General features: G+C 50.0%; 9 protein-coding genes across 9 annotated transcripts; 4 read left to right on the top strand and 5 right to left on the bottom strand.

Moving 5' to 3' along the window:
• Nucleotides 1-26: 26 nt before the first annotated feature.
• ASPGLDRAFT_42126 (urease accessory protein UreD) lies at nt 27-1,520 on the bottom strand. The gene has a single exon (XM_022545548.1). The coding sequence runs from the start codon at nt 1,174-1,176 to the stop codon at nt 106-108; it is 1,071 nt and encodes a 356-aa protein (XP_022405226.1). The 5' UTR covers nt 1,177-1,520; the 3' UTR covers nt 27-105.
• Nucleotides 1,183-1,821, bottom strand: ASPGLDRAFT_718844 (uncharacterized protein). Its single transcript, XM_022549578.1, has one exon. The coding sequence runs from the start codon at nt 1,678-1,680 to the stop codon at nt 1,360-1,362; it is 321 nt and encodes a 106-aa protein (XP_022405225.1). The 5' UTR covers nt 1,681-1,821; the 3' UTR covers nt 1,183-1,359.
• Nucleotides 1,822-2,597: 776 nt separating this feature from the next.
• Nucleotides 2,598-5,977, top strand: ASPGLDRAFT_718963 (cohesin subunit IRR1). The gene is made up of 3 exons (XM_022549582.1): nt 2,598-2,618; nt 2,672-5,912; nt 5,973-5,977. Exon 2 carries the CDS (start codon nt 2,755-2,757, stop codon nt 5,809-5,811), a length of 3,057 nt encoding a protein of 1,018 aa, XP_022405224.1. The 5' UTR covers nt 2,598-2,618; nt 2,672-2,754; the 3' UTR covers nt 5,812-5,912; nt 5,973-5,977.
• Nucleotides 5,978-6,646: 669 nt separating this feature from the next.
• Nucleotides 6,647-8,588, bottom strand: ASPGLDRAFT_718859 (karyopherin alpha). The gene is made up of 3 exons (XM_022549580.1): nt 7,835-8,588; nt 6,737-7,757; nt 6,647-6,673 (listed from the first exon to the last, which is right to left on the bottom strand). Exons 1-2 carry the CDS (start codon nt 8,321-8,323, stop codon nt 6,846-6,848), a joined length of 1,401 nt encoding a protein of 466 aa, XP_022405223.1. The 5' UTR covers nt 8,324-8,588; the 3' UTR covers nt 6,647-6,673; nt 6,737-6,845.
• Nucleotides 8,589-9,190: 602 nt separating this feature from the next.
• ASPGLDRAFT_42123 (telomere-binding alpha subunit central domain protein) lies at nt 9,191-11,636 on the top strand. Its single transcript, XM_022545547.1, has 4 exons — nt 9,191-9,701; nt 9,758-10,664; nt 10,730-11,117; nt 11,173-11,636. The coding sequence occupies exons 1-4, from the start codon at nt 9,441-9,443 to the stop codon at nt 11,453-11,455; spliced, it is 1,839 nt and encodes a 612-aa protein (XP_022405222.1). The 5' UTR covers nt 9,191-9,440; the 3' UTR covers nt 11,456-11,636.
• A 50-nt stretch (nt 11,637-11,686) lies between these two features.
• Nucleotides 11,687-13,748, bottom strand: ASPGLDRAFT_42122 (CCCH zinc finger protein). The gene is made up of 4 exons (XM_022545546.1): nt 13,488-13,748; nt 13,276-13,419; nt 12,864-13,200; nt 11,687-12,704 (listed from the first exon to the last, which is right to left on the bottom strand). The coding sequence occupies exons 1-4, from the start codon at nt 13,560-13,562 to the stop codon at nt 11,872-11,874; spliced, it is 1,389 nt and encodes a 462-aa protein (XP_022405221.1). The 5' UTR covers nt 13,563-13,748; the 3' UTR covers nt 11,687-11,871.
• A 246-nt stretch (nt 13,749-13,994) lies between these two features.
• ASPGLDRAFT_63407 (putative translocon-associated protein, alpha subunit) lies at nt 13,995-14,916 on the top strand (the record flags this gene model as incomplete). The annotated part of the gene is made up of 3 exons (XM_022548656.1): nt 13,995-14,066; nt 14,138-14,571; nt 14,625-14,916. The coding sequence occupies 3 exons, from the start codon at nt 13,995-13,997 to the stop codon at nt 14,914-14,916; spliced, it is 798 nt and encodes a 265-aa protein (XP_022405220.1).
• Nucleotides 14,917-15,153: 237 nt separating this feature from the next.
• ASPGLDRAFT_162988 (DNA 5'-adenosine monophosphate hydrolase) lies at nt 15,154-16,141 on the bottom strand. The gene is made up of 2 exons (XM_022542526.1): nt 16,084-16,141; nt 15,154-16,014 (listed from the first exon to the last, which is right to left on the bottom strand). The coding sequence occupies exons 1-2, from the start codon at nt 16,118-16,120 to the stop codon at nt 15,260-15,262; spliced, it is 792 nt and encodes a 263-aa protein (XP_022405219.1). The 5' UTR covers nt 16,121-16,141; the 3' UTR covers nt 15,154-15,259.
• Nucleotides 16,142-16,392: 251 nt separating this feature from the next.
• ASPGLDRAFT_42117 (RNA helicase) lies at nt 16,393-20,878 on the top strand. Its single transcript, XM_022545545.1, has 3 exons — nt 16,393-16,697; nt 16,771-20,311; nt 20,367-20,878. Exons 1-3 carry the CDS (start codon nt 16,458-16,460, stop codon nt 20,645-20,647), a joined length of 4,062 nt encoding a protein of 1,353 aa, XP_022405218.1. The 5' UTR covers nt 16,393-16,457; the 3' UTR covers nt 20,648-20,878.
• The last annotated feature ends 957 nt before the right edge of the window (nt 20,879-21,835 follow it).

Genomic DNA, 21,835 nt, shown 5'->3' with positions numbered 1-21,835 from the left:
GTTCCATCTCCATCCGGGAGAATGGTTAAAAAAAAAAAAAAAAAAAAAAAATAATAAAAAAAGGTTATTAAAAAGACAAGAAAGAAGAGAATCCTAGCCCATCCATCATAAGCAAATCAACGCCTCTTCCCCAAACTCCCTAACCACACTACCCTCCTCCCGCAGGAGGTCACCAAGCCAGGTTTTAGCAGCTTCGAAGTCAGCCGCTCCAAACTTCACCAGCGTAAATCCTGCCCTCACACGGGCCGCCGTCCAGGTGGCATTCGTGTTGGTAGTATTCGAATACGACTCTGTGGCACTCTTGGCTGGCGACACAGACGTTGACCAATTGCGCGCTCCAATCCGCGGCTGTGTTGTAAAGCGGTGCAAGATGAATGACGCTAGTTTTTCATAGACGGGGCCGTACAGGATCAGCGTCCCCACGATACCATGGGGATGCGTGCGTTCCCGAATCAGATTGGGATGGCTATTGTCGGCATCTCGCTCCGCATCGTCGCACTCGTCGTCCAGGATGATCGAGTCCCGCAGCAGCAGTTTTTTCGACCCAGACCCGTCATCTGACCATACTTCATTCTTCCCTTTCCAGAAATGGAAATCCCAGGTCTCACCTCTCGAGCTGCGGCCCTCCGTCACCCAATCTAGGACACATAGACTGCCCCTCTTGCTATCCGGGGCCGTCCCGTCTACGGTGAAGGTCTGGACCTGCTCGTAGCGACTGTCTTTGTAAGGTACCGCAGGATCCGGTAAGTAGCAAATTGCAGCTTCATTGTCAATCCGGACATCTAGCATCTGTCGGCTCATGTCTGTTGCTATGTGTGCTGGTGTCCCCCGTTGCCCCTTGACGCTCGCCGTAGGTTCTGTCTTGAAAATCTTGGTGCTTCCTTGTGGTGTGCTGACAACCATCCTTGTCCGCTCCTTCAATGTTATCGATACATCGATGTGGTCCCCCGGGAGCAGTCCGCCACCGTATGTGAGGAGGTATAGATGGACCGGTCGAGAAGGGCATGTTTGCGCGGAGGTTCGAGGCACGAAGCCCGGTGTGCGGGCAAGCAATTTGAGAGGGTATTTGTAGGTTAAGGTGGTCAAAGTCGGTATCGACGGAGGAAGAAGGTCCAGAATGACCTCTCCATGCCCGGCCTTAGCGATATCTGTCTCGAAGGGTGATTTTATCGGCATACTGGGCGGTAAATCAGTTCGGTACTTGTTCGCAGATAAATCTGATCGTATTTGCACAATTCGAGGAAAAAGGATTAACGAAAGACAGAATTGGGCCGTGGCTAATATATAGTTCGTTCTGCAGCAACATAACGCTCAATATTGAGGATCAACCGAAATAGCAAATTGCTGTATAAAAGGACGTCATGAGCGCCACTTTTTTTTGCCCTCGCACCGCTGACCGAACAACGCACTTCCACAGCGCACAAACTCAGCAGACGGTGAATGAGTGGTCCAGAATGCGTCAAAAAAAGAAATTGACCTGCTCTGAGCGGGGATGCGACTGTGGCCGTGAAACGCTTTAGAGACTTGGCTGTGAGTCTTGATCTTTTCCATGCCGTAATGGGAAACATGGTTTTGCTGCATCGGCGTGGGGTTTTCCCGATTCCGGAAGGTCCTTCTCCGCATACTATTTAGGGCCGGTCTTGGCAAAGCGGACTTGGCAACAGTCAGATGATCAGTCATCGTTACACTTGTATTGTACTCTCTTACAGCGTAAATTACAGTCCCGTGATCTGCTGCCTAATCACGCCTCAGGCATCAGGCGCGTCCCAGCGGAGCCCGTTCCAAGCAAGTATCTCCCCTCTTCGAAGTCCCGCCTTGACGCCGCTGTCAGAGTCATTTGTTGACGCTCGGGTTAGTAATTGACTCTAAGTATTGTCGAGGGTCTTTTACTTGACTGCTGCTCTTTTCAATTACCAGTCGAGTCACACAAGACGCGCGCACACAGTAGAGCCTCGAGTCGGCTCTTTGCGTCGCGTTGTTTGCATTGAAAAGGAAAAGAAAAGGTAACTACTCGAACACATGACATAATCTACTGATAATGATGTTGAATACTGACAGATAGCTTCTATTAGGGATTTATGTACCTTTAGAATTCAACTGCACGACCATCTCGCGATACTAGAAAATGGAGGATGAATCGCGTCCCTCCAGTTCCCAAGCGGACATGACCCAAGATCCCACTTCCACACAAACAACAGACAGAAGAAAATCCGGTCGAGCGACGCGAAAGCCCGAGTTACTATCCCAAAGTTATACAGATGGAACCGGATCTAAGCGCAAGCGTGATGCTGCCGGGGAAGACGAAGATGCGGGCGAAGAGGAGGAAGACCAAGAGGTAGACGACGCGTCGGAATCCGAAAGCAACGAGGAAGATGCAGACGAGGAGGAACTCCGTGAAAAGAAACGCGCCGCGCGCAAGAAGTCGACCAAGAAAGCGTCTACCACACCGAAGACGAAAGCGAAACCTCGGACAACGAAGAAGGTCAAGGTAGCTGGTAATGGGATTGGTGGCCAGTTGGCACTACGGCCGGCTGCTGCCAACGGGAAACGGACAGTGTCACGTCCCAGGAAGCCGAAGGTGCGACCCAGTCTGGCTGCTGGTGAGCGCGGTTTATACGGTATGCTGCTTTCTTGCATTGCGTGGGTTGTATCCTTACTAACTATCTATCAGCGGAGGTCTTTGGTAAAGGAAACTCGTCCGATACGGTCGCCGCGAACTGGCTCTCCCGCTACCAACGCGATCAGTCGACTGCTATGCGTGATATGGTCAACTTGATGCTTAGGTGCACCGGAACCGACTTGGAGATCGACACATCCGAAGTCGAAGATGTTGACAATGCACCAATGCGCATTGATGATTTGCAGACTCAATATCACCAACTTGGAATTTCGGAGTATCCTCTGATATCTAAAGCCAAGAAGTTCAGGGCATTCCAGCCGGTGTTGGAAGAGTTTTTCGCCGCTCTGGTCCAGACATTGCACCATTCGTCGGTTCTATACAGCGATGAGAACCTATTCGAGAACATTCAAATTTGGATTTCTGCTCTGTCCACGTCCTCATGCCGGCCCTTCAGACACACATCGACCGTTATTTCCCTTGCAATCATGAACACCTTGTGCGATGTTGCCCGCGAGACTATGACTAGCGTCTCGACTTCGCGCAAACAGGTCGAGAGTGAAAAGAAGAAGAAGTCAGTGAACCAAGGTCGGGTTGACGCCATCCAGACGTCCGTCGAAGAGGGTGAGAAGAAACTCGAGATGGTTGACGAGTTCCTCAAGGACGGCGTTAACATTGTCTTCGTCCATCGTTACCGGGATATCGACCCGCGCATCCGTTGCGAATGCATGTCAGCCTTGGGACAGTGGATACGCAACTACAGAGAATATTTCTTTGAGGGCCAATTCCTGCGATACTTGGGCTGGATTCTATCTGACCCAGTTGCGCAGACGCGTGCCGTGGTCGTGGAGCAGTTGCGGACTCTTTACGAAAATAAAGACAATATTGCTGGTCTGCGTTCGTTTACGGAACGCTTCCGCCAGCGCATGGTGGAGATGGCGGCACAGGATGCGGATGTCGTGGTGCGCGCATCAGCAGTGGAACTGCTTGATCTCATTCGGGACGCCGGTCTGATTGAGCCTGGTGATGTTGATGTCGTGGGTAGACTTGTATTTGACGCAGAACCGCGAGTTCGGAAGGCAGCTGGTCGTTTCTTCGTCGCGAATGTCCATGATGTGTTCGATTCCACCACCGAAGAACTTGGCGACGAAATTAATGAGTTGTTTGGTGATGAAGATGAAGATGATTTTGCATCCCCGAAACGCTCATGGGTCAAGTTCAAGTGCTTGGTCGATATGCTTCAAAGCTACGATAGCCAGGAGAACGACCAGAAGCCGGATCGGCTTGTAGTAACATCACGAGACGCATTATCAGGTACCTCGATAGATTCGCGCTCTGTGCTCGCAACCGAAGCCATCTATCCTCACCTGGAAGAGCTGGCTCAGTGGCAGTCTTTGGCCGGTTACCTTCTCTACGACCACTCGCAGATCGCAGAGGCAACGGACGATGACGCTGCTGGCACAGTACGAAGCCTGTACAAGATGGAGGAAGGGCAGGAGGTGATCCTGCTGGAGGTTCTATGCTGCGTGGTCAAACTCCGGGTCGTTGACGTCTCCAAGTCCGATATCGACAAGAGAGGACGGAAGGTCAAGGCGCTGACTGAGAAGATACCCGAGTTGCAAGAGGAGATTGCACACAACCTTGCGCAGATCATTCCGCAGCTTCTGAACAAATTCGGTTCAGTGCCAGAGGCTGCTTCAGCTGTTTTGCGACTAGAGCACCTCGTTGATCTCGACAAGATCCAGGACCTGCAAAAGGACGCTACTGCCTACACCGCTTTACTGAATGATATCAACAAGCAGTTCCTCACACATTCAGACCAAGATGTCCTGACCGAAGCCAGCGTTGCGTTCTTGCATGCGAAAAGCTCCGATGACATGAAGGAAGCGCTGGAGAGCAAGGTCCAGGAGCTGTGGGACGATATTATTGATGCACTTAGTACCCTATCCCAGAACGAAGAAGTTCAAGATGAAAGTTCTCTTCCATCTGGTACTCTCACTGAACTCATCAACACAGTCACCAGAGTCTCGAATCTTGCCAGCGTAACTGATTGCACGCAAATACTGGAAACAGCACCATCTTCTCGTTCTAAGGGCAAGAAGAAATCTACCCTGGAGGCACCTTTCAACACCCTCATCCACCTTGCTAAGCGTGGTCTCCGCGGCCAAGAGGAAGACGAGGACGCTGCAAAGGCTGAGACTGAGTTGGTAATCAACAGCATCCGCACCCTACTGTTCTTCTTCATGTGGAAGGTGCAGTCATTAGCAACCGCCTTGAACGCCGGGAAAGTATCATTTACAACAGCCTACTTCGAAGCCCTGGCAAAGAGCCGCGAAGTATTCGCCGAAACCCTCGTCTCCATCATGCAGAAGCGCACGAGCCTAGACGACATCCGCTTCACAGCAACCACAAGCCTCCTCGACCTCCAAACCCTCTTCGGCACCCTCCGCCATGCCGGCCAAACCGCCGAAAACGACGAAGACACCCTCACCCAAACCCAAGGCCTCGTCCACGAAATCAACACCGACACCCAAAAACTCATCGCCAAGATCCACGGGATAGCAGAACGCACCTACGCCAAGAAAATCCGCAAACCCCTCGAACCCGCCGAAGACGACCTGCCGACCTCAGACGAAGACGTCGAGAAGGAGCCTTCCGACGACGAGGAGAACGAGTCCAACGCTGATGAAGATGAAGAATCGGTGGACAGTGAGCGTCTGCGGTCGACTATCCTTGCTGAACAGCGTCTGTGCGAGTTGACCGGCAAGATCGTCCTGGCGATTATTGGCCGCGTTATTGATGCGTCGGGGTCGCAGCAGGGACAGTTGAAGAAGAAATTGGTGCAGCATAAGTCCCGGCTGGGCCCTAATTACCGTGAAGTCCTGTCGTTCCTTGGTGAGCGTAAGCCAAGGGGTGGTGCTGGGTCTCGGAATTCGAAGAGCAAGAAGACTGCCGGAACCAAGAACGGGAACGCGGGTTCGAACGAGCAGAAATCCGCTGAACGGATAGAAGATGACGAGGAAGATGAGGAAGACGGTGCTGCTGGACGTAATGAGATGGAGGAGGACGAGGAGGAAGATCTGCGGGCAAAAGAGCTCGTTGAAGATGAAAATGCAGACCAAGAAAACGGTGACGAGGATGACAACAATACCGCTGCTCCTGATCCAGATGAGGATGAGGTTATGGGTGATTGATTGGAGTTGGAGTAAGACAGAACACTTGATGCCTTTCTTTTCCCCTTTCTCGTTTAAGGGCGGTCTTTCTTTTCGATCAAAACATTCTCCCCAACTGGACTGTAAGCTGCCCTGGCTCGGTGTCATACACGGATTGTTGCTAACAGTTTCCCCTGGTATAGATCAGCTGTCCTTGATGACTTATGTTTTTATTTTTCTTCTACTCCTCGCTCTTCAATGGCACATTTCGTTTATTTCGTTTCATGTTTTCTTAATCGCTGTTCTTAATTTTTCACGGGTGTTGGTTTGCGTCGTTTATGTATGGGTATTGTAGGCTGATTCCCTGTATATATCCACGGACTTGCTTCAATTTGTTGATGACTTGCTTACTACTCTTTCTGATGATCCATGTATACGTGACTGGTAAATAGTAAAAGCAATGATCGTGGAGCATTTGGACTTTTATTTATTTGCTTCATAGACACCGAACCAAGCAACTTCCAGGGACAGCCATTAATAACAGTCCCTTAACGAGTAAAAGGCAGAGGACAACAGACGCCAGGGCTCGAGAAAACAGACTACCGCAACGACCAATAAAGCAAAGGGGTTAGGGAAACTAACAATTACGCCAGTGTATGAGGGATGATGCTACGGGGCAGATGGCGTGATGAGGGGAATGGGGAGATACATGATGGGCATGATACACGAATCTATCGTCATAAGGGGGGAAATGATCTCATGGCATAATGGGGACGAAGGAAGCAATTATAGATTGATCTCAAAAGTCAGGGCAGAGAATCAGGGGTTTGACCACGAATAAGAATAACGTATCAAAAGACGCCGAGACTGGATGTGCGAAACCATCTCTGTAATCGGTCAGATATTCACGAGATGGAGTCGAGTGCCAGAGCCTCCACGAATCCGGAGGTTGAGGAAACTTTCTCAAGTGACGGCACCGCCAGAATAGATATAGCAGAGGGAAGAGCATACTGAAAGCAGCAAGTCAACGGCAAGAGTTGAACGTTGAAATTAAATTGTGATTGAGAATCCCAATTTTACATATCCATCGAATCACCGCCGTTGGCAAAGTTGAATCCGCCAGGCTGTTGCTGAGCAGTTCCAAGGGTGAACCCTGCTTGTGTCTGCTGAGGAGCAATCTCATCAATATCACCACCAGCTTCTTCCTCATCAGAGAAGTACTTCTCGATGATGTTGTATGCCTTCATGTAGATCTCCTCGTTGGCGTTGTTCTGGCAATCGTGGATCTTCTCCATACCGCCTGCCTCTTCAATAAACAGGGCGTAGCGGTTGACACGGGCGTCGCCAGTCTGGGCAGTCTCCTTGTCCATCTCGCCAACCTTGAGAATGTTCTCCAAGCCGTCGAGAGCAACCTGGATGATCTTGTTGTCAGGGCAAGCAAGAAGGTCGCAGAGGGGCTTGATGCATCCTTGAGAGACAAGGTAGCGGATCTGGTCGGGCTTTTGCAGACCACCGGAGGTGGCGTTGGAGATAGCCCAGCAGGCCTCTTTGCGGGTCTTGAAGTCACCGTTGGCAAGCAAGTTGATCAATGGGGGGATGATTCCAGCGTCGACGACCGCCTGGATCTGGCTAGAGTTACCGGCAGTCACGTTGGAAATGGTCCAGCATGCCTCCTTGCGGATACCGTCCTTTGTCGAGCTCAAGAGAGAGAGAAGGGCAGGGAGAGAACCGCAGTTGATGATCACCTGAGTCTGGACATCGTCACCGGTCACAATGTTACCAACGGAACGGAGGGCGGGAGTCTGGACAGAGGTAGAGGCGTGCATGAGGAGTTCTACCAGGCGACGAGGAATGCCGGCTTCGATAACGGCCTGGATCTTGTCGTTGGCACCATCAGACAGGTAGGAGATAGCCCAGCATGCGTCGATCAACACTTCATCGTCAAGCATGTAAATGAGTTTGGCAAGAACGGGGAGGGCAGGAGCAATCTGTGCAGACATATCATGTTAGCAATAGACCCTCTTTTCTAGGCGAGAAGATTCTCATAAGGTGTAGGTATACGCACAGTGTTCCAGTCGGGCTGCGGTGTCTTTCCACGGCAGAAGTTGCTCAGAGTCCATGTCGCGTTGCGAAGCATGCTCAGCTTGCGGCCATCGCTGATGAGGGTCAACAAAGGACGGAGGGCGCCGGCACCAAGAACGAAGTCACGGCATTGAGGGCTGTCACCAGCAATGTTACCCAATGCCCAAACTGCCTGTTCCCTAACATCGGGTTCAGGACTGCTCAGAAGCTCGACGAAGATAGGCACAGCACCAGCTTCGATAACAACCTGGGTCTGCTGGGCAGAACCGGAGGCAATGTTGGTCAAGGCCCAAGCAGCCTCGAACTGAACCAAAGTATGCGCGGACCGGAGGAATTCCACGAAACGGCTTACGACACCTGTCTCGATAACACGCTCGATGGGAGGGTTGCGCTCCTTGGAGAGCAGCTTCCTGAACTTGGTTGTGCAGGCAATCTGTGACTCAATCTGGTTGGAGAAAACACCCTTGACCATCTCCGGAAGTTCCACATTGAGCTACAAAACATATAATTAGCCAGTCTATCCTTGTAAACATGTTTGCCCGACACGACGGATCCCCCGGATGATCGCGTGCCTTCATGACGCGAACAAACTGGGATATGCAGGGGAAAAAAAGCAAGAGGGCGGTGAAAAAGTTCGTTGTTGGGGGCATGGTAAACAACTCGCAGATTCCCTTGGAAAAGAAGGGCAATAGGACACAGGGAAGAGAACAAGATCACCAGAGTAGGGGAAAATAGCACATACCTCACTCTCGATGGCACTGGCTTCATCGTCGCTCTCAGTGGCGGCCACGCCGCCCCCAACACCAATTCCACCATCCCGGGTCTGAATACCTCTCCTCTTGGACAGGTTCTCCTCTCTCTTCTGCTTCCGAATCTCAACCTGCTGTTCCTCACGACGACGACGGAGTTCTTCGGGCCGGAACTGGTTTCTGGCCTTGAACTGGGTGCGACGATGCTCGGGGATGTAACGCTCCGCCATGGTTGCTTAGGACAGAGGGGTGGAAAACAAAGCTTTTTTAAGTAGCGGTAAAACGAAGGGAGTGGCAGGGAAGGTAAAAGAATAAGCAACAAGTCAACCCAGCCAGTAAAAGGAAGGCCAACAGAAAAGTATGCGATGACAGGGGAAAGAAAACGCGAAGGTCTCGCTCTGTCTGGGCTGAAGCGAGCTCAAAGGAGGGGAAAAAATCATGTGGGATTTCCGCCGGTCACGGGATATATCCCCGCTGATTGGCTGCTTGCGGTAGACGCCACACCCGCCCAAGCGATTGGCGCCAAACGCGTTTTGGTCGATCGTATATGGTAGGTCCTTACTTTCCACGACAACAACGCTGGGAAGATTTATTTTGAGAGTGTCGTGCTGCTGTGTTGTTAGATACACCGTGAAATGGGCTCTGATCAATAATTGTCGATCAAATTGACCCTGGTTCGGGAAGCTACACGTGATATTCCTGTTCGCGGACACCACTCTGGATCTCGGGGTGATTACTACGATTTGCCAATATCCAGTCAGGAAAGGGCGTGTTCTTATGCTCTTTTAAATGCATCCCTGGCCGTTTGCATCACTATCCCATATCTTCCGAATGTGAGCAATGGTGCCGCCAGGCTACGTGGATATTACCACGGCCCTATACTCCAGAGGTTCCGTGAACGTGATTGGGGTTGTTGTCGATGTCTTTGGGGATGTCTTCAGAACAGGTGGTTCGTCCGTATGTATTACGTTTACTTTGAAAGACACAAATCTGGAAAACGGGCATTCTTGGGACGGACTGAAAATCAAGTATTTCAACGATGATCGAGCATCATTACCTCCGGTCAAGGAGCGCGACGTTGTACTCTTACAAGATCTCCGGGTAAGCTGATGCTCATAATCACTTTGTTATTACACATGCTGACTCTTTGCTCATAGGTAAGGACATTCAACGGGAAGACGATCGCAGTTGCTTCCCAGCATGAGACGGTTCCGTGGGCCATTTACCGGCAAGAGTCAGACGCAAGAACCACAGCGGCACCAATCTCTGGCCCGGATCCTTTTGAACCATCTCATTTGGAAAAGAAATATGCATTAGCGCTGCTGAAACGTGCCTCTTCGGTTGATGCCACCGGGCATCTGCGTGCCGTGGAGGCTTATAAGAGCTCTCAAGTGGTTCAAGCTTCCGTGCCCACTCGAAAACCTGGCGGAAAACAGTTTTCTCTTATCAAGGACATCGAGGAGCGCACATATGTGATCCTCGTCTGCGAAGTACTCAACATCAGCGTAAATGATAGTGAAAAGCTTATCATCGATGTCACTGATTACACTTCTAATGAGAGTTTGTCGAATGACGAGGCAGATGATGACGACGGCCGTGAAGGAGACAGCTTCAACTACTTAGCACCACGCCCGAAGAGGAAGCGAAACGGGCCTTTGGGACGAATGACGCTTCGGATAACGCTTTGGGACCCGCATGCTGCCTTTGCTCGCGTAAATATCCGACCAAACCATTTTGTACACTTGAACAATGTGCACATTAAACGGGGCCGTATCTATAAAAATTTGGAAGCCAGTATCCATACTGACCGTCATTACCCGGACAAAATCTGCATCACGAAAGTGAACCCTTCAAACGACGAACGAGCGCGTGCATTGCTAGATCGCAGGAAGGAGTATTGGGCAAAACACTACAGCAAAGAAGATGCTCAGGAAGAAAATACGGAAAAGCCTGCGAACTTTAAGAAGACCAAGCAGACCAAACCGCAGAAAAAGCAGGAAAAGAAAAATGAAGAAGGCCAAAATCCGCTTGAGATTAGCAAAAGAACTCGCTTAAACGTGCATAGTAAGCTCTCAAAACCCCTCTGTCTCGATCCTGAAGGGAAAGAGCTAATAAACCGCGTATTACAGTTAAAGCCATGAATGTTTCCATCAAATGCAAGCGACTGGAGGACATCTTGACCAATGAATCCCACGAATATAAGACCCCCGAGGGCATCGAATACCGTCTTCCATTCCAAAACATCTGCTACCGATCGGATATCCGCGTGGTCGACTTTTTCCCTCCCAACCTGGAAGACTTCGCTGTGCCCGAGGAGCCCGATAGCAATAGATTAACTGCGTCTGATGGTGAACTCGATATTTCCAGTCACCCAAAAAGCTTCACAAGGTGGGAATGGCGATTCTGTCTTCTCGTCGAAAACTCCACCCCTCCAGGCCCAGGCGTCCCCAAGGAGAGGATACGCCTTTATGTCTCCGGACCAGATGCCGAGTGTCTACTGGGTTTAGATCCCGTCGAGTGAGTATTTACCACTAGTCATATCTGCAGGCAATACTAACCTCTTCCGGTTTAGTCTACGAAAGAAAAAGGCTTCATTGCGTGAGCTAAAGGAAAAGCTCTTCATCCTATGGGGCGATCTCGAAGAACGGAAGTCACAAGCTGCCGCTGAGGGTAAAACAGACCCCCAGAGCTGGGGCCCTGTGTCCTCAGTTCCATTTACGTGCTGTATCAAAGAGTACGGTGTGAGATGCTCGCATGTTGATGATGCAGATGATTCCAATCTTGGTTGTGAGAATGAGGGCTGTTTCGGCTGGGAGAGACGGTTGGGAATGTTTCAGACGACAATTCATTCGTAGGCGGTTTGGTTTTGTGGTATATATACGATTTTCATTGTGTCTTCGCTCCTAGGGTATGTTGAATATCTTAATTCTTACGGGTCAGTGTATTTCAGGAACTGTTTGTTATGGTTTGTGCTATTTTCGAGATACCATATATAGTTTCTTCTATTTCGACTTTCTTTAATCGATCCACATTTACGACAACTTTGAGAACAATATGTATATTGTATCTTTGAAGGTAGTTATGGCACGTGGATGTCAGTTGCCCATGGGCAGAACGCAAGCCACAATATATGGATATGGACACGAACATGTAATATATGCAAGTATTCGAGCATGATGCAAGCGGTGCAAGTTGAGAAGATACGACGTCACGGATGAAACAGAAAGATAGCATCTCACTCCCTGACCGTGGTCATTGCACAAGCACTTGACTAAACTTTGGTCAGTTTGACGATAGTTGTATCAATTCCATGAGTTTCCGGTTCGAATCGACAGCTCGAGCCCCAATAGCAATCCTTTTTGCCAGGTTCGCTCTGCGGACAGCGGTGTCCGTACATACACTCCGCATCTTCACATTCAAGTCCGAAGCGACATGGAGTCATGCGAGCAATGGCGGACAATATGAAGTAATCATTCTTGCTCAGTTTGCGCGTGTGATCATGGTGGCAATTCTCGTTGGGGCATTCGCCTTGCAGGTAGTAAAAGTTACAGAGTTTCAGTTTCTTAAGGCGATTCAGGTCTTCTCGCGGAATGCTCTTGAAATCAAGCCGGTCAACGCGTTGGCCGTATCTATTTCGTTCCACTGTCTTTGAACGGGTCGAATTGGTCGCCTTTGGACGCACAACCTGGAACTCGTCTATGCTAAGTATGTTTGCGGAATTCGTAAACGATGTAGGTACGGTGATAGGCGTGCTATTGCTGGCCAAGGTTGTATTGGTTGATGTCCTCGAAAGGGGCACTGTGTGTTGAATTGGCGATGGTGTGAACAGGGAACGAGGCTTTGCGGTTACAGCTGCCTTGTAAGGTGCCAAAGCAGGGGTAATCTTTGCAGTTCGGAAGATATCTGGAAAATTAGTGACCCGGTAGGAAGGCTTTAATGATTCCAAATCCCTATCGAATGTGATTCCTTCAATCAATGACACTCGTCCGATGAGATCCCTGTCTGCTAGTATATCTTCCAATTTCTCAGAATATCCGACTTCGGGCGAGCATCCCAGCAAGATCTGGTGGCAGTGGCAGTTGTAAATATACAAGTCGAGCATCTCTGGGGGAAGCCAGCAAGTTAGCTCATGGACTGAAGTGGCGAGTGAAGAGAGAACCGCCATGTTGCGGACATTGCCATTTCGAATCACAAAGGATCTTCCAGCAACGAGGGCCATTTCAATAATATAGAAAGAGAGAGGTCAACTTCCAGGCCGCATACCTCTTATCTTGTCGTACGGTTTCCTTTTTCCAGTATCCACCAGGTCTAATAGTGGCATAGATCCATTGAAGCCACGAACAAAATCGTCGAGAACGGACTGCTCGTTTATGATCTGCCCACGCATACAGATGTCGCTTAATCCGTTCATATTTGCATATATCTTGGTCATTATTTTCGGGGCGGAGATGCCGGGGAAATTGTCTTCGACATAAGCTTGTAAGGCCGATGAGAGTTGCGACGCTGCATTTCGTCCACCTTGTCCTCCTTGTTGTAGAAACTCGTCTTTGAATATCATACCGTCTCCGTCGAGTAGCACGGCTACAAAGGGTTCACGGTCCTAGATGGGAATAACAGGTACGATTAGTTCTGGTCTTCGTCGGGGAAGAAGAAGACGGGGACATAACAAGCACACCATAATCGTTTTGACCCTCGATAGCTTATCCATCAACTCGATTTCGTGAATCTGGATGTCTCGATTAAAGCGCATTTCCCGTTCATGGTCGAGTTTTTCTCTTGAAAAGGCTTCTTCGAGGTCCGTCACGCGTTGCAGAAGTTCCTAAGCAGAGAGAGCTTGAATTAAGCAAAGCTGACAGCTGACAACTGAAGTCAAAACAGGAGAGCTACCTCGATAAGATTATTCTTTCTCTGTTCTATGGACACTATCTTCTGATAGCGTTCGAAATAAGCCGAGACTTCCATGGTTGTAAGGCTGGATTTCCGGGGTAAACTAGCTCGCGGAGACGGACGGCAAATCGTAGTTCAAATAATATGGGATGTAGGAGGGGTGTCGGAATGAGGAGGAATCAGGGAATCAGGATGGCTGAGATGGTGGGCGTAAGATGAATAATATATATGTACAGGGCGTCAACATGAATGCACTTTTCTCGGCGCTTGCTTTTTATATCGAGTTCTTGGTTCCCCGATTTTCTTCCTGTCCCGTTTTGGAAACACCCACGCAGCGCTCGGAGTCGGCTGACTAAGAATCTAAACACCTACGTGGAGAAAAAGGTCCGAGATTCCCCTTCATCAACAGCTCCGACTCTCTTTCTCTCTTCTTCCCATTGGGTTCTCTTCCTCCTTCCTGTCCTTTTCCTTTTTGTCCCTCGTCCTTTGCTTCGGCTCTGTTTCGCAATGGCTCGCTTCGGTTTCCTCTCGTTGGCTCTGCTCTCTCTCCAGGCCTTGATCGGCACCAGCTTCGCAGCAGTATGCTCACCCCCGGTTTTGTCTCATTTTGAATGCCAATTGTTTTGCTAACATAATTTCCACTCAATTAGGAGGCTGCCGAGAATGCCGGAGAAGAAGTGGAAGCGCGAAAGCTGTCTGTCTCGGCGCAGGCGTCCTTCCCTGATGCTGAGATCTTCGGCGTGAAGCTCATCAATGGCCACCCGACTCGGGCGCTTATCTCCGTCACCAATGAGGAATCCTCTCCTGTGACGCTGAACTTCATCGGTGGTACTTTGTCGACTCCGGGCGAGGAGCAGAGCGCCATCATCCGCAACTTGACCACCACGCGATACGGCGTCGAGATTCCTGCTGGTCAGAAGGAGGAATTGAGCTACAGCTTCGTGAATGAAATGCATCCGCAGGACTTGAGGCTGAGCTTGTCTTCTATTGTGTCTGACGCCGAGGGAAGTTTCTTCACCGTCTCCGCGTACAATGGAACTGTCAGCGTTGTTGAGCCGGAAACCAGCATCTTCGACCCTCACATGTGAGTATTATGTTACTGAGGTTGTAAAACGCAAGGCTAACTTTTATGAACAGCCTCTTCCTTTACTTCGTCCTCCTGACCGGTTTCGCTGGTGTCGTCTACTTCTTTTACACCGTTTGGATCGCGCCGTACTTCCCCCAGAAGCGCAAGTCTGGAAAGACCGACTTCTCCAAGAAGTCATCTGGTGCATCCAAGAAGGAAGAGGCCGCCCCCGTTGAGACCGCCGCTAGCCCCGTTGCCTCTGCCACCACTTACAACGCCGATTGGATCCCGGCTCACCACATCAACCGCCCTGAGGCCCGGAAGGTGAAGGGTACCGCGCGTTCTATTAAGACTCGTGTCTAAAGTGCGTTGAAGGAGGAATATGTTGTCGCAAGAGGACATGTTGAAGGAAGGAGACTCCTGGTCATGGCTACCGCTCAGTTCTGAAAAGGGCCTTGGTACATGGTTTTGACCGGAAGACTCGGGGTTGGCTAGCTGGTCTTGGGCAATGGATCGCTGAGAATGTGATCAGTTGGACAAGGCCACTGGCATATTATATTCGAAACGTGTATATTACGATTACTTGAGGGTTTCCGTTGTGGTACCCAGTAATAGATTATGTTGGGTCACTAACCAGCTAAGACCAATCAAGAATAATGCTTCCCATGTATTCATTCTCTGAGGTAAAAGTCTCCCAACGACTAGTTCATTGTCGTTTCCATTCGTTGAATTCCTCCTCCAAGTGCCCCTTCAATTCAGCAAACTTGTTGCCAAAATTTCTTCCACAGCGCCAGCAAATATAATCCCATTGTAGGTAACCTTGTCTCTTAAAATGTCTCCTTGGATCGTCTTTTGGCAGAGGAAAATCATCAATATCAACGAAAAACGGCGTAGAAAAGCTATTGTAATGCTTCTTACTCTTCATCCGCTCGCTATACCGATCCACAGACATGACATGAATATGCAAGTGGTTCATCGACGGGCCCGAATGTATCCCGCACATAATCTCCTTCCCCCAGTCCCTCCCCGACGGCAGCTCATCCGGCGGAGGATCCGCATCAAGCGCATCGTATCTCCTCTTCTCCTGCGCAGACTCCTTCCCGTACATTCTCCTCAATTCAGCCGCCGCTAGGGCGCGGATTTTCTTCGCCTCCATCCTGACATTTTGCAGGAACTCGGGATCGTCAAAGGCATCGAATGGGTGGAGACGGGTTTTGGAGAGATCACGCGGGAGAAGGAGGAGGTGGAGCGTGGATTTGGGGTATCGATCGTGGATAGCCACGAAGTTCTGATTATGGTATACGACGACATTGGAGGAAAAGGATTCGGGGTTTTCGATGTATGCGCCTAGAGCATCTCGTGGGCCTCCGGGGGCTCGTTTCTCGCTCTGTAGGTAATCGTACCATGCGTGCTGGGCCTTGTGCTTCTGTTGCTTATTCTTGGGGGAGAGGAGCTCTGTGACTTTATAATTGAGAGTCAGTAAGTAGGCGCATGTAAAGCAGTCCATAATCAATCTCACTAGCAGCGTACAAGCATCTCTTTTCTCTGCTTTCTGGGGTCGCGACATGGTGACGTCCGCAGTCCGCGCGCTCTTTCCCACTTCAGAGCCAGGTGCTTTGGACGTTAGGAATAGTATGTTGATCAAGATGTAGCAATAATTGATTTGAAGGAGTATCAATTTTCCAAGTTGTTGCTTAGAACTAGATTTCTGTAGTCTTGCTTATGCGGAGAGCACTATGACTCCCCACAGTCGGCCGCCCAAAGAGGCATAGCGCGGACGGCCATTTTCATCGGCGACAGTCGTCATTTTTTGCCTTGGCCGGCACTTGTATAGTCCACTCCACGGGCGTCATTTTGGATATACTTACAATTATATACACCAATTCTTTTGGATATACTGCATAATGCCCCCCAAGAAAAAGGGAGACGCCCGTGGAGGGCCCAAGCCCGGCACGAAGCAAGCAAAAGCCACGGCTGAGCGAACGGCGGAAAGCGCAAAGGCGCAACAACCTCCAGCACAAGAGCAGAAGAAACCCTCAGTGAAGGAGGTCATTGGAGGCGCATCATGGACCGGGAAATTGCCTGTCAATATGCTGTCGGAGCATTGCCAGAAGCAGAAGTGGGAGAAACCGGAGTATACCATGGTATTATTGCAATTGATAGACTTGCCTGCACCTACTAGTAGCATTTACTGATTGAGCCATTGTTTCGCTGCAGAATAAAAATCGGGATGGATTATTCTCATCGACCGTTATTCTGAAGAAAGTCGATCTCAAGACTCGAGAGACAATTACCCTTCCTCCAATGGAGCTCCCTCGATCTCATAAACCTTTCTCGGCCCAACCGACGGCGCTCGAAGCTCGCCATTTCGCTGCTACATATGCCCTATATCGTGTTTGCAATATGCGGAATCTGCACATGATGATGCCTCCTAACTATAGGAAGTTATGGAAAGAGGACTTCTCGGATCTCAGAACTGCGGATATAAAAGAAGGGAAATCTTGGATGTACGAAGCAGATCCCTTTTTGGCTAAGCAGGAGAGAGAGAGCGCAGCAGCAGATATGGAAAAGAAGCGAAAGGATCGCGCGGCCGCGCAGTCGAAAGAGAAAGAAAGCACAGTGCAATTGGGACTCGGGCCCTCCGGTGGACAAACCCAGGGCAAGAGATTCTGGTCAAACGCGCCGAAGGTCGAGATGGGAAGTAAAGTGCGACGGGATATCGAGACGCTACTGCGACAACATACTATTTGGAATCCTTATAACGTGCAAATATCCGAGAAAGAGCGGAAAACCATTGTTGAGGAATTTGCGCAGTTGGGTTTCCGACGTAGCCACGTTGAAGAGGCAGCTGCGGCATGCAAAGACCGTGAAGAAGTGCTCGAATGGCTTCTAATCTATGTCCCAGAGGATGATCTTCCCCAATGGTGTCTACCAGAGGGTTATTCCGCTGGTGTAAGCCTGGCCAGTGATGACCTTGCACGGGAGGGTAAAATCAAACGACTCGCGTCTGCTGGGTATCCAGCTGATCTTTGCTCATATACGTTGGATAGTAAAAAGGGAGACGAGGTTGCGACAGCAGAGTCCTTACAAAACACATTAGTGCACGGAACAAATCGCCCTTCAGAGCCCGCATCCGAGGATGAGGATGCCTGGGCAGAGGAACAAGATACCTTGGAAGCCATCTTTGGAGAGCGCCACGTTCGGTCTTCGCCCAAGGTTTGTGAGATCAAAAGTGAAACTCCAGGCTTGGAGGGATCAGTATCTTTTCGATTTCAGAGACCTTCTGGACATTATCCCTCTGTGCCCCCGATCATATCCATTATGGCAAAGGGCATTCCTTCTTATATACGGCTCAGTGCGATTCGTCAAGCAGTAAAATATGCCGAGGAGATATTTGTCGGTGAACCAATGATATTCAATATCATGGACTGGCTGGAAGCGCAATTACCAGAGATCATAGAGAATCCAGGGAAGCTACGGGACATCTCGACAGTCACAGCGTCTCCATCCACTACCGAGAGAACCTCAGAGCTTCCAATTCGACAGTCAAGAAAGTCACGCAAAGGAGTCGACTGGCAACCGGGCACGCCGCAAAGCGTTTCGATCCGAGAAGCGTGGGAATCCAAGAGATCAACCAAGGCCCAACGTGAGATGCTTCAGAAACGAGAATCGCTCCCTGCCTGGAATACACAGGATGCCATCATACACGCTGTGAATACTCACCAGGTGACCATCGTCTCTGGTGAGACAGGTAGCGGTAAGAGTACTCAATCTGTCCAGTTCTTGCTGGACGACATGATCAAGCGTGACCTGGGTGGTGCGGCTAGCATCATCTGTACGCAACCTCGAAGGATTTCGGCTCTTGGTCTTGCGGATCGAGTAAGCGATGAGCGATGCGGCACTGTTGGTGACGAAGTTGGATACGTGATTCGAGGAGAATCCAAGATAAAATCCGGGGCGACCAAGATCACCTTTGTCACCACCGGTGTTTTGCTTCGCCGCATGCAAACTGGCAGTGGACCAGACGGCAACGTCGCAAGCTCTCTCGCGGACATCACACATGTCGTGGTCGATGAAGTTCACGAACGGAGTCTTGATACCGATTTCCTTTTGGCGCTTCTTAGGGACGTTCTTCGCTACCGCAAGGACATCAAGGTCATCTTGATGAGTGCAACTCTTGATGCGGATATTTTCATCAACTACTTTGGCGGACGCCAAAATGTTGGATTAGTGAACATTCCCGGGCGAACGTTCCCGGTCGAAGACTACTATATGGACGATATTGTCCGTGATACTGGATTTTCGTCGGAGCTGACTGAGCGCGACTTCGATGATGATTCAGCCGTTGGTATAACAAATGACGACTCGCTAGGCAAGGTTCTTCGTAAGGTTGGCATGGGCATCAACTACGAATTGATTTCCGCCACCGTTCAATACATTGATAGACAGCTTGGAGATAACCCTGGAGGAATCCTGATTTTCCTTCCGGGTACACTTGAAATCGACAGGTGTTTAGCCGCTGTGAGCAGACTTCCCGGCGTACATCCGCTACCATTGCATGCATCTCTTCTTCCAGCAGAGCAGCGGCGTGTTTTCCTGGCTCCACCCAAGGGAAAACGCAAGGTCATTGCAGCCACCAATGTCGCAGAGACATCCATCACTATCGAGGATATTGTAGCGGTCATCGACACTGGCCGCGTGAAGGAGACCAGCTTCGATCCCAAGGACAACATGGTCAGACTTCAGGAGGTGTGGGCATCGCAAGCTGCTTGCAAGCAACGGCGAGGACGTGCTGGTCGTGTTAGGGCTGGTACCTGCTACAAGCTTTACACGCGCAAGGCCGAGGCCAACATGGCGCAGCGGCCGGACCCTGAAATTCGCAGAGTTCCGTTGGAACAACTGTGTCTATCAGTCAAAGCAATGAAGGGCATTGATGATGTTGCCAATTTCCTGTTTAACACGATTACACCGCCAGAGAGCATTGCTGTTGAGGGAGCGCTGAGCTTCTTGCATCGCGTGGGTGCTTTGGATCATGACCGTTTGACGGCTCTCGGACGTTATCTGTCGTTGATCCCTGCCGACTTGCGATGCGCAAAGCTCATGGTGTACGGCTCTATCTTCGGCTGTATAGACGCCTGCGTCACCATTGCCTCTATTTTGACCGTGAAAAGCCCGTTCGTCTCGCCACGGGAGAAACGCGAGGAAGCCAATGCCGCCAGAGCAAGCTTCTCACGGGGAGATGGGGATCTTTTGACGGACTTCGCAGCTTACCATCAGTGGTCTGAGCGCGTAAAGACCAATGGCTACTGGCAGACTCAATCCTGGTGCTCAGTGAACTTCCTCTCCCATCAAACACTGCGCGACATCTCGTCCAACAGAGCCCAATTCTTCACTTCACTAAAGGACTCCGGAATCCTCCCCGTCAATTACTCTGAAAACAGTAACAACGACACTTCATCCCGCTTGAACCGCAACTTCAAGAATTCGAACCTTCTCCGCGCCCTCGTTGCAGGCTCCTTCCACCCCCAAGTCGCCCAAATCTCATTTCCAGACAAGAAATTCGCCAGCTCCGTCACGGGTACTGTGGAACTTGACCCTGACGCCCGAACGATCAAATACTTCAACCAGGAGAATGGCCGCGTCTTCATACACCCGAGCTCCATCCTCTTCTCCGCCCAAGGCTACACCGGCGCAGCCGCCTATATCAGTTACTTCACGAAAATGGCTACAAGCAAGGTTTTCATGCGTGACTTGACTCGTAAGTAAGCCCTATTCGGCATCGAAATGAGCCGCTCTCTAACTGTATTCTCTAGCATTCAACGTCTACGCCCTCCTCCTCTTCTGCGGCTCCATTACCCTTGACACCGCGGGCCGCGGCCTAATCGTCGACGGCTGGCTTCGTCTACGCGGATGGGCCCGTATCGGAGTCCTTGTTTCCCGTCTGCGCATGGTGTTGGATGATATGTTGGCTGCGAGAATTGATAACCCCAACAGTGGCAGTACCAGTACTACCACTACTTCCTCCGATCGTCCGGATGAGAAGGTCATTGAAATAGTGAAGCGTTTGGCTGAGTTTAATGGGTTGGATCAGTGATTGTTGGATGCATTTTGGTGTGACGGAATGGCAAATTTCCCGAGGGGATTGGAAGTCCCCATGATATATAAAAATGATTATTTTAGAAGCCATAGAGACCAAAGGATAGAAGCTTCATCATGTACTTGATTGCTGTATCAGGGCGGTTTATGCGTTTAGCGTGCCCTATCAGTCACGGGACTCTGGATACGACCTTCCATTTCTCAGTCTCCCCGTCAATGCAAACATTGCATACACTTCGACTTCTGACTCACAAGCTCCCTTCATTGGATCAACACTGAAACACATCACCGACCTTAGAAGAGAGTAGAGACAACAATGGGCAACCGTGGGCCAGTCACAATCATCTATTGAGCGTCAGAAGAAGATTGAGGAGCTTAAACAATCCCTCCTCCGATCCAGACCCGCGGTACCTATGCCCTCTTTCTATGTTTCTTCTGAATATCAGACCATTATCCAGATGAGCTGCTCCAGAGTTATGCCAAAAAAACAAGATAGAGTACAGGACGAGTATCAGGGACGCTGGTTTGATCAAGTGTTCGATATTTTCTGTACCCAAACAGAGTCAGCAAAATGTGAGTTCGTAAAGGACATTAGATGATTAGGAAGTGATAAAGCCATTTAGTCTGGTCAGAGCAGAACCTTGCCGATTTTATGCAGGGCATATTCCCCTCAGAATTGACACTGATTCTCACGGACGCGATTCCAATCATGCATCGATGTCTATTGCGTCTGGGTTCGCATCCCTGCCAAAATGATCCGGAGAGCTTCTTACGCACGACGTTCTGCGCACGGCTTTCAACGAGATTTACTGTTTATATGGTCATACAGATTATGGCGACCCATTTCCCAATAGGACGAAGATGGTTGCTTTCCAGTGTTTGGCCAGTCTGGACTCCAGAAAGCCCCGGAACGAAGAGCATAGAAGCGAGGAAGATGACTATGGTCTAAAATCAGTTTTAGATGGATTTAGAGCTAGACGTCGAGATCCAGATTATCCAAAACAGGTGTATATTGGTCCATCCAATCCACCGCCATCCCACTTCCCCTCTTCATGGTCCGGAGATTTGGACCAAACAATCCCTACAGGCGAATTTCGATCCTTTTTACGACTCATGATGGTCCTGAATCTATATAACAGTGGTATTGATGCTGCGCGTTTCTCGGCCTGCCTGACACAGGTAGAGA

The sequence above is a fragment of the Aspergillus glaucus genome (assembly GCF_001890805.1).
Source record: "Aspergillus glaucus CBS 516.65 unplaced genomic scaffold ASPGLscaffold_2, whole genome shotgun sequence".
Classification (NCBI taxonomy): domain Eukaryota; kingdom Fungi; phylum Ascomycota; class Eurotiomycetes; order Eurotiales; family Aspergillaceae; genus Aspergillus; species Aspergillus glaucus.
This window is presented reverse-complemented; position numbering and strand designations above follow the sequence as displayed.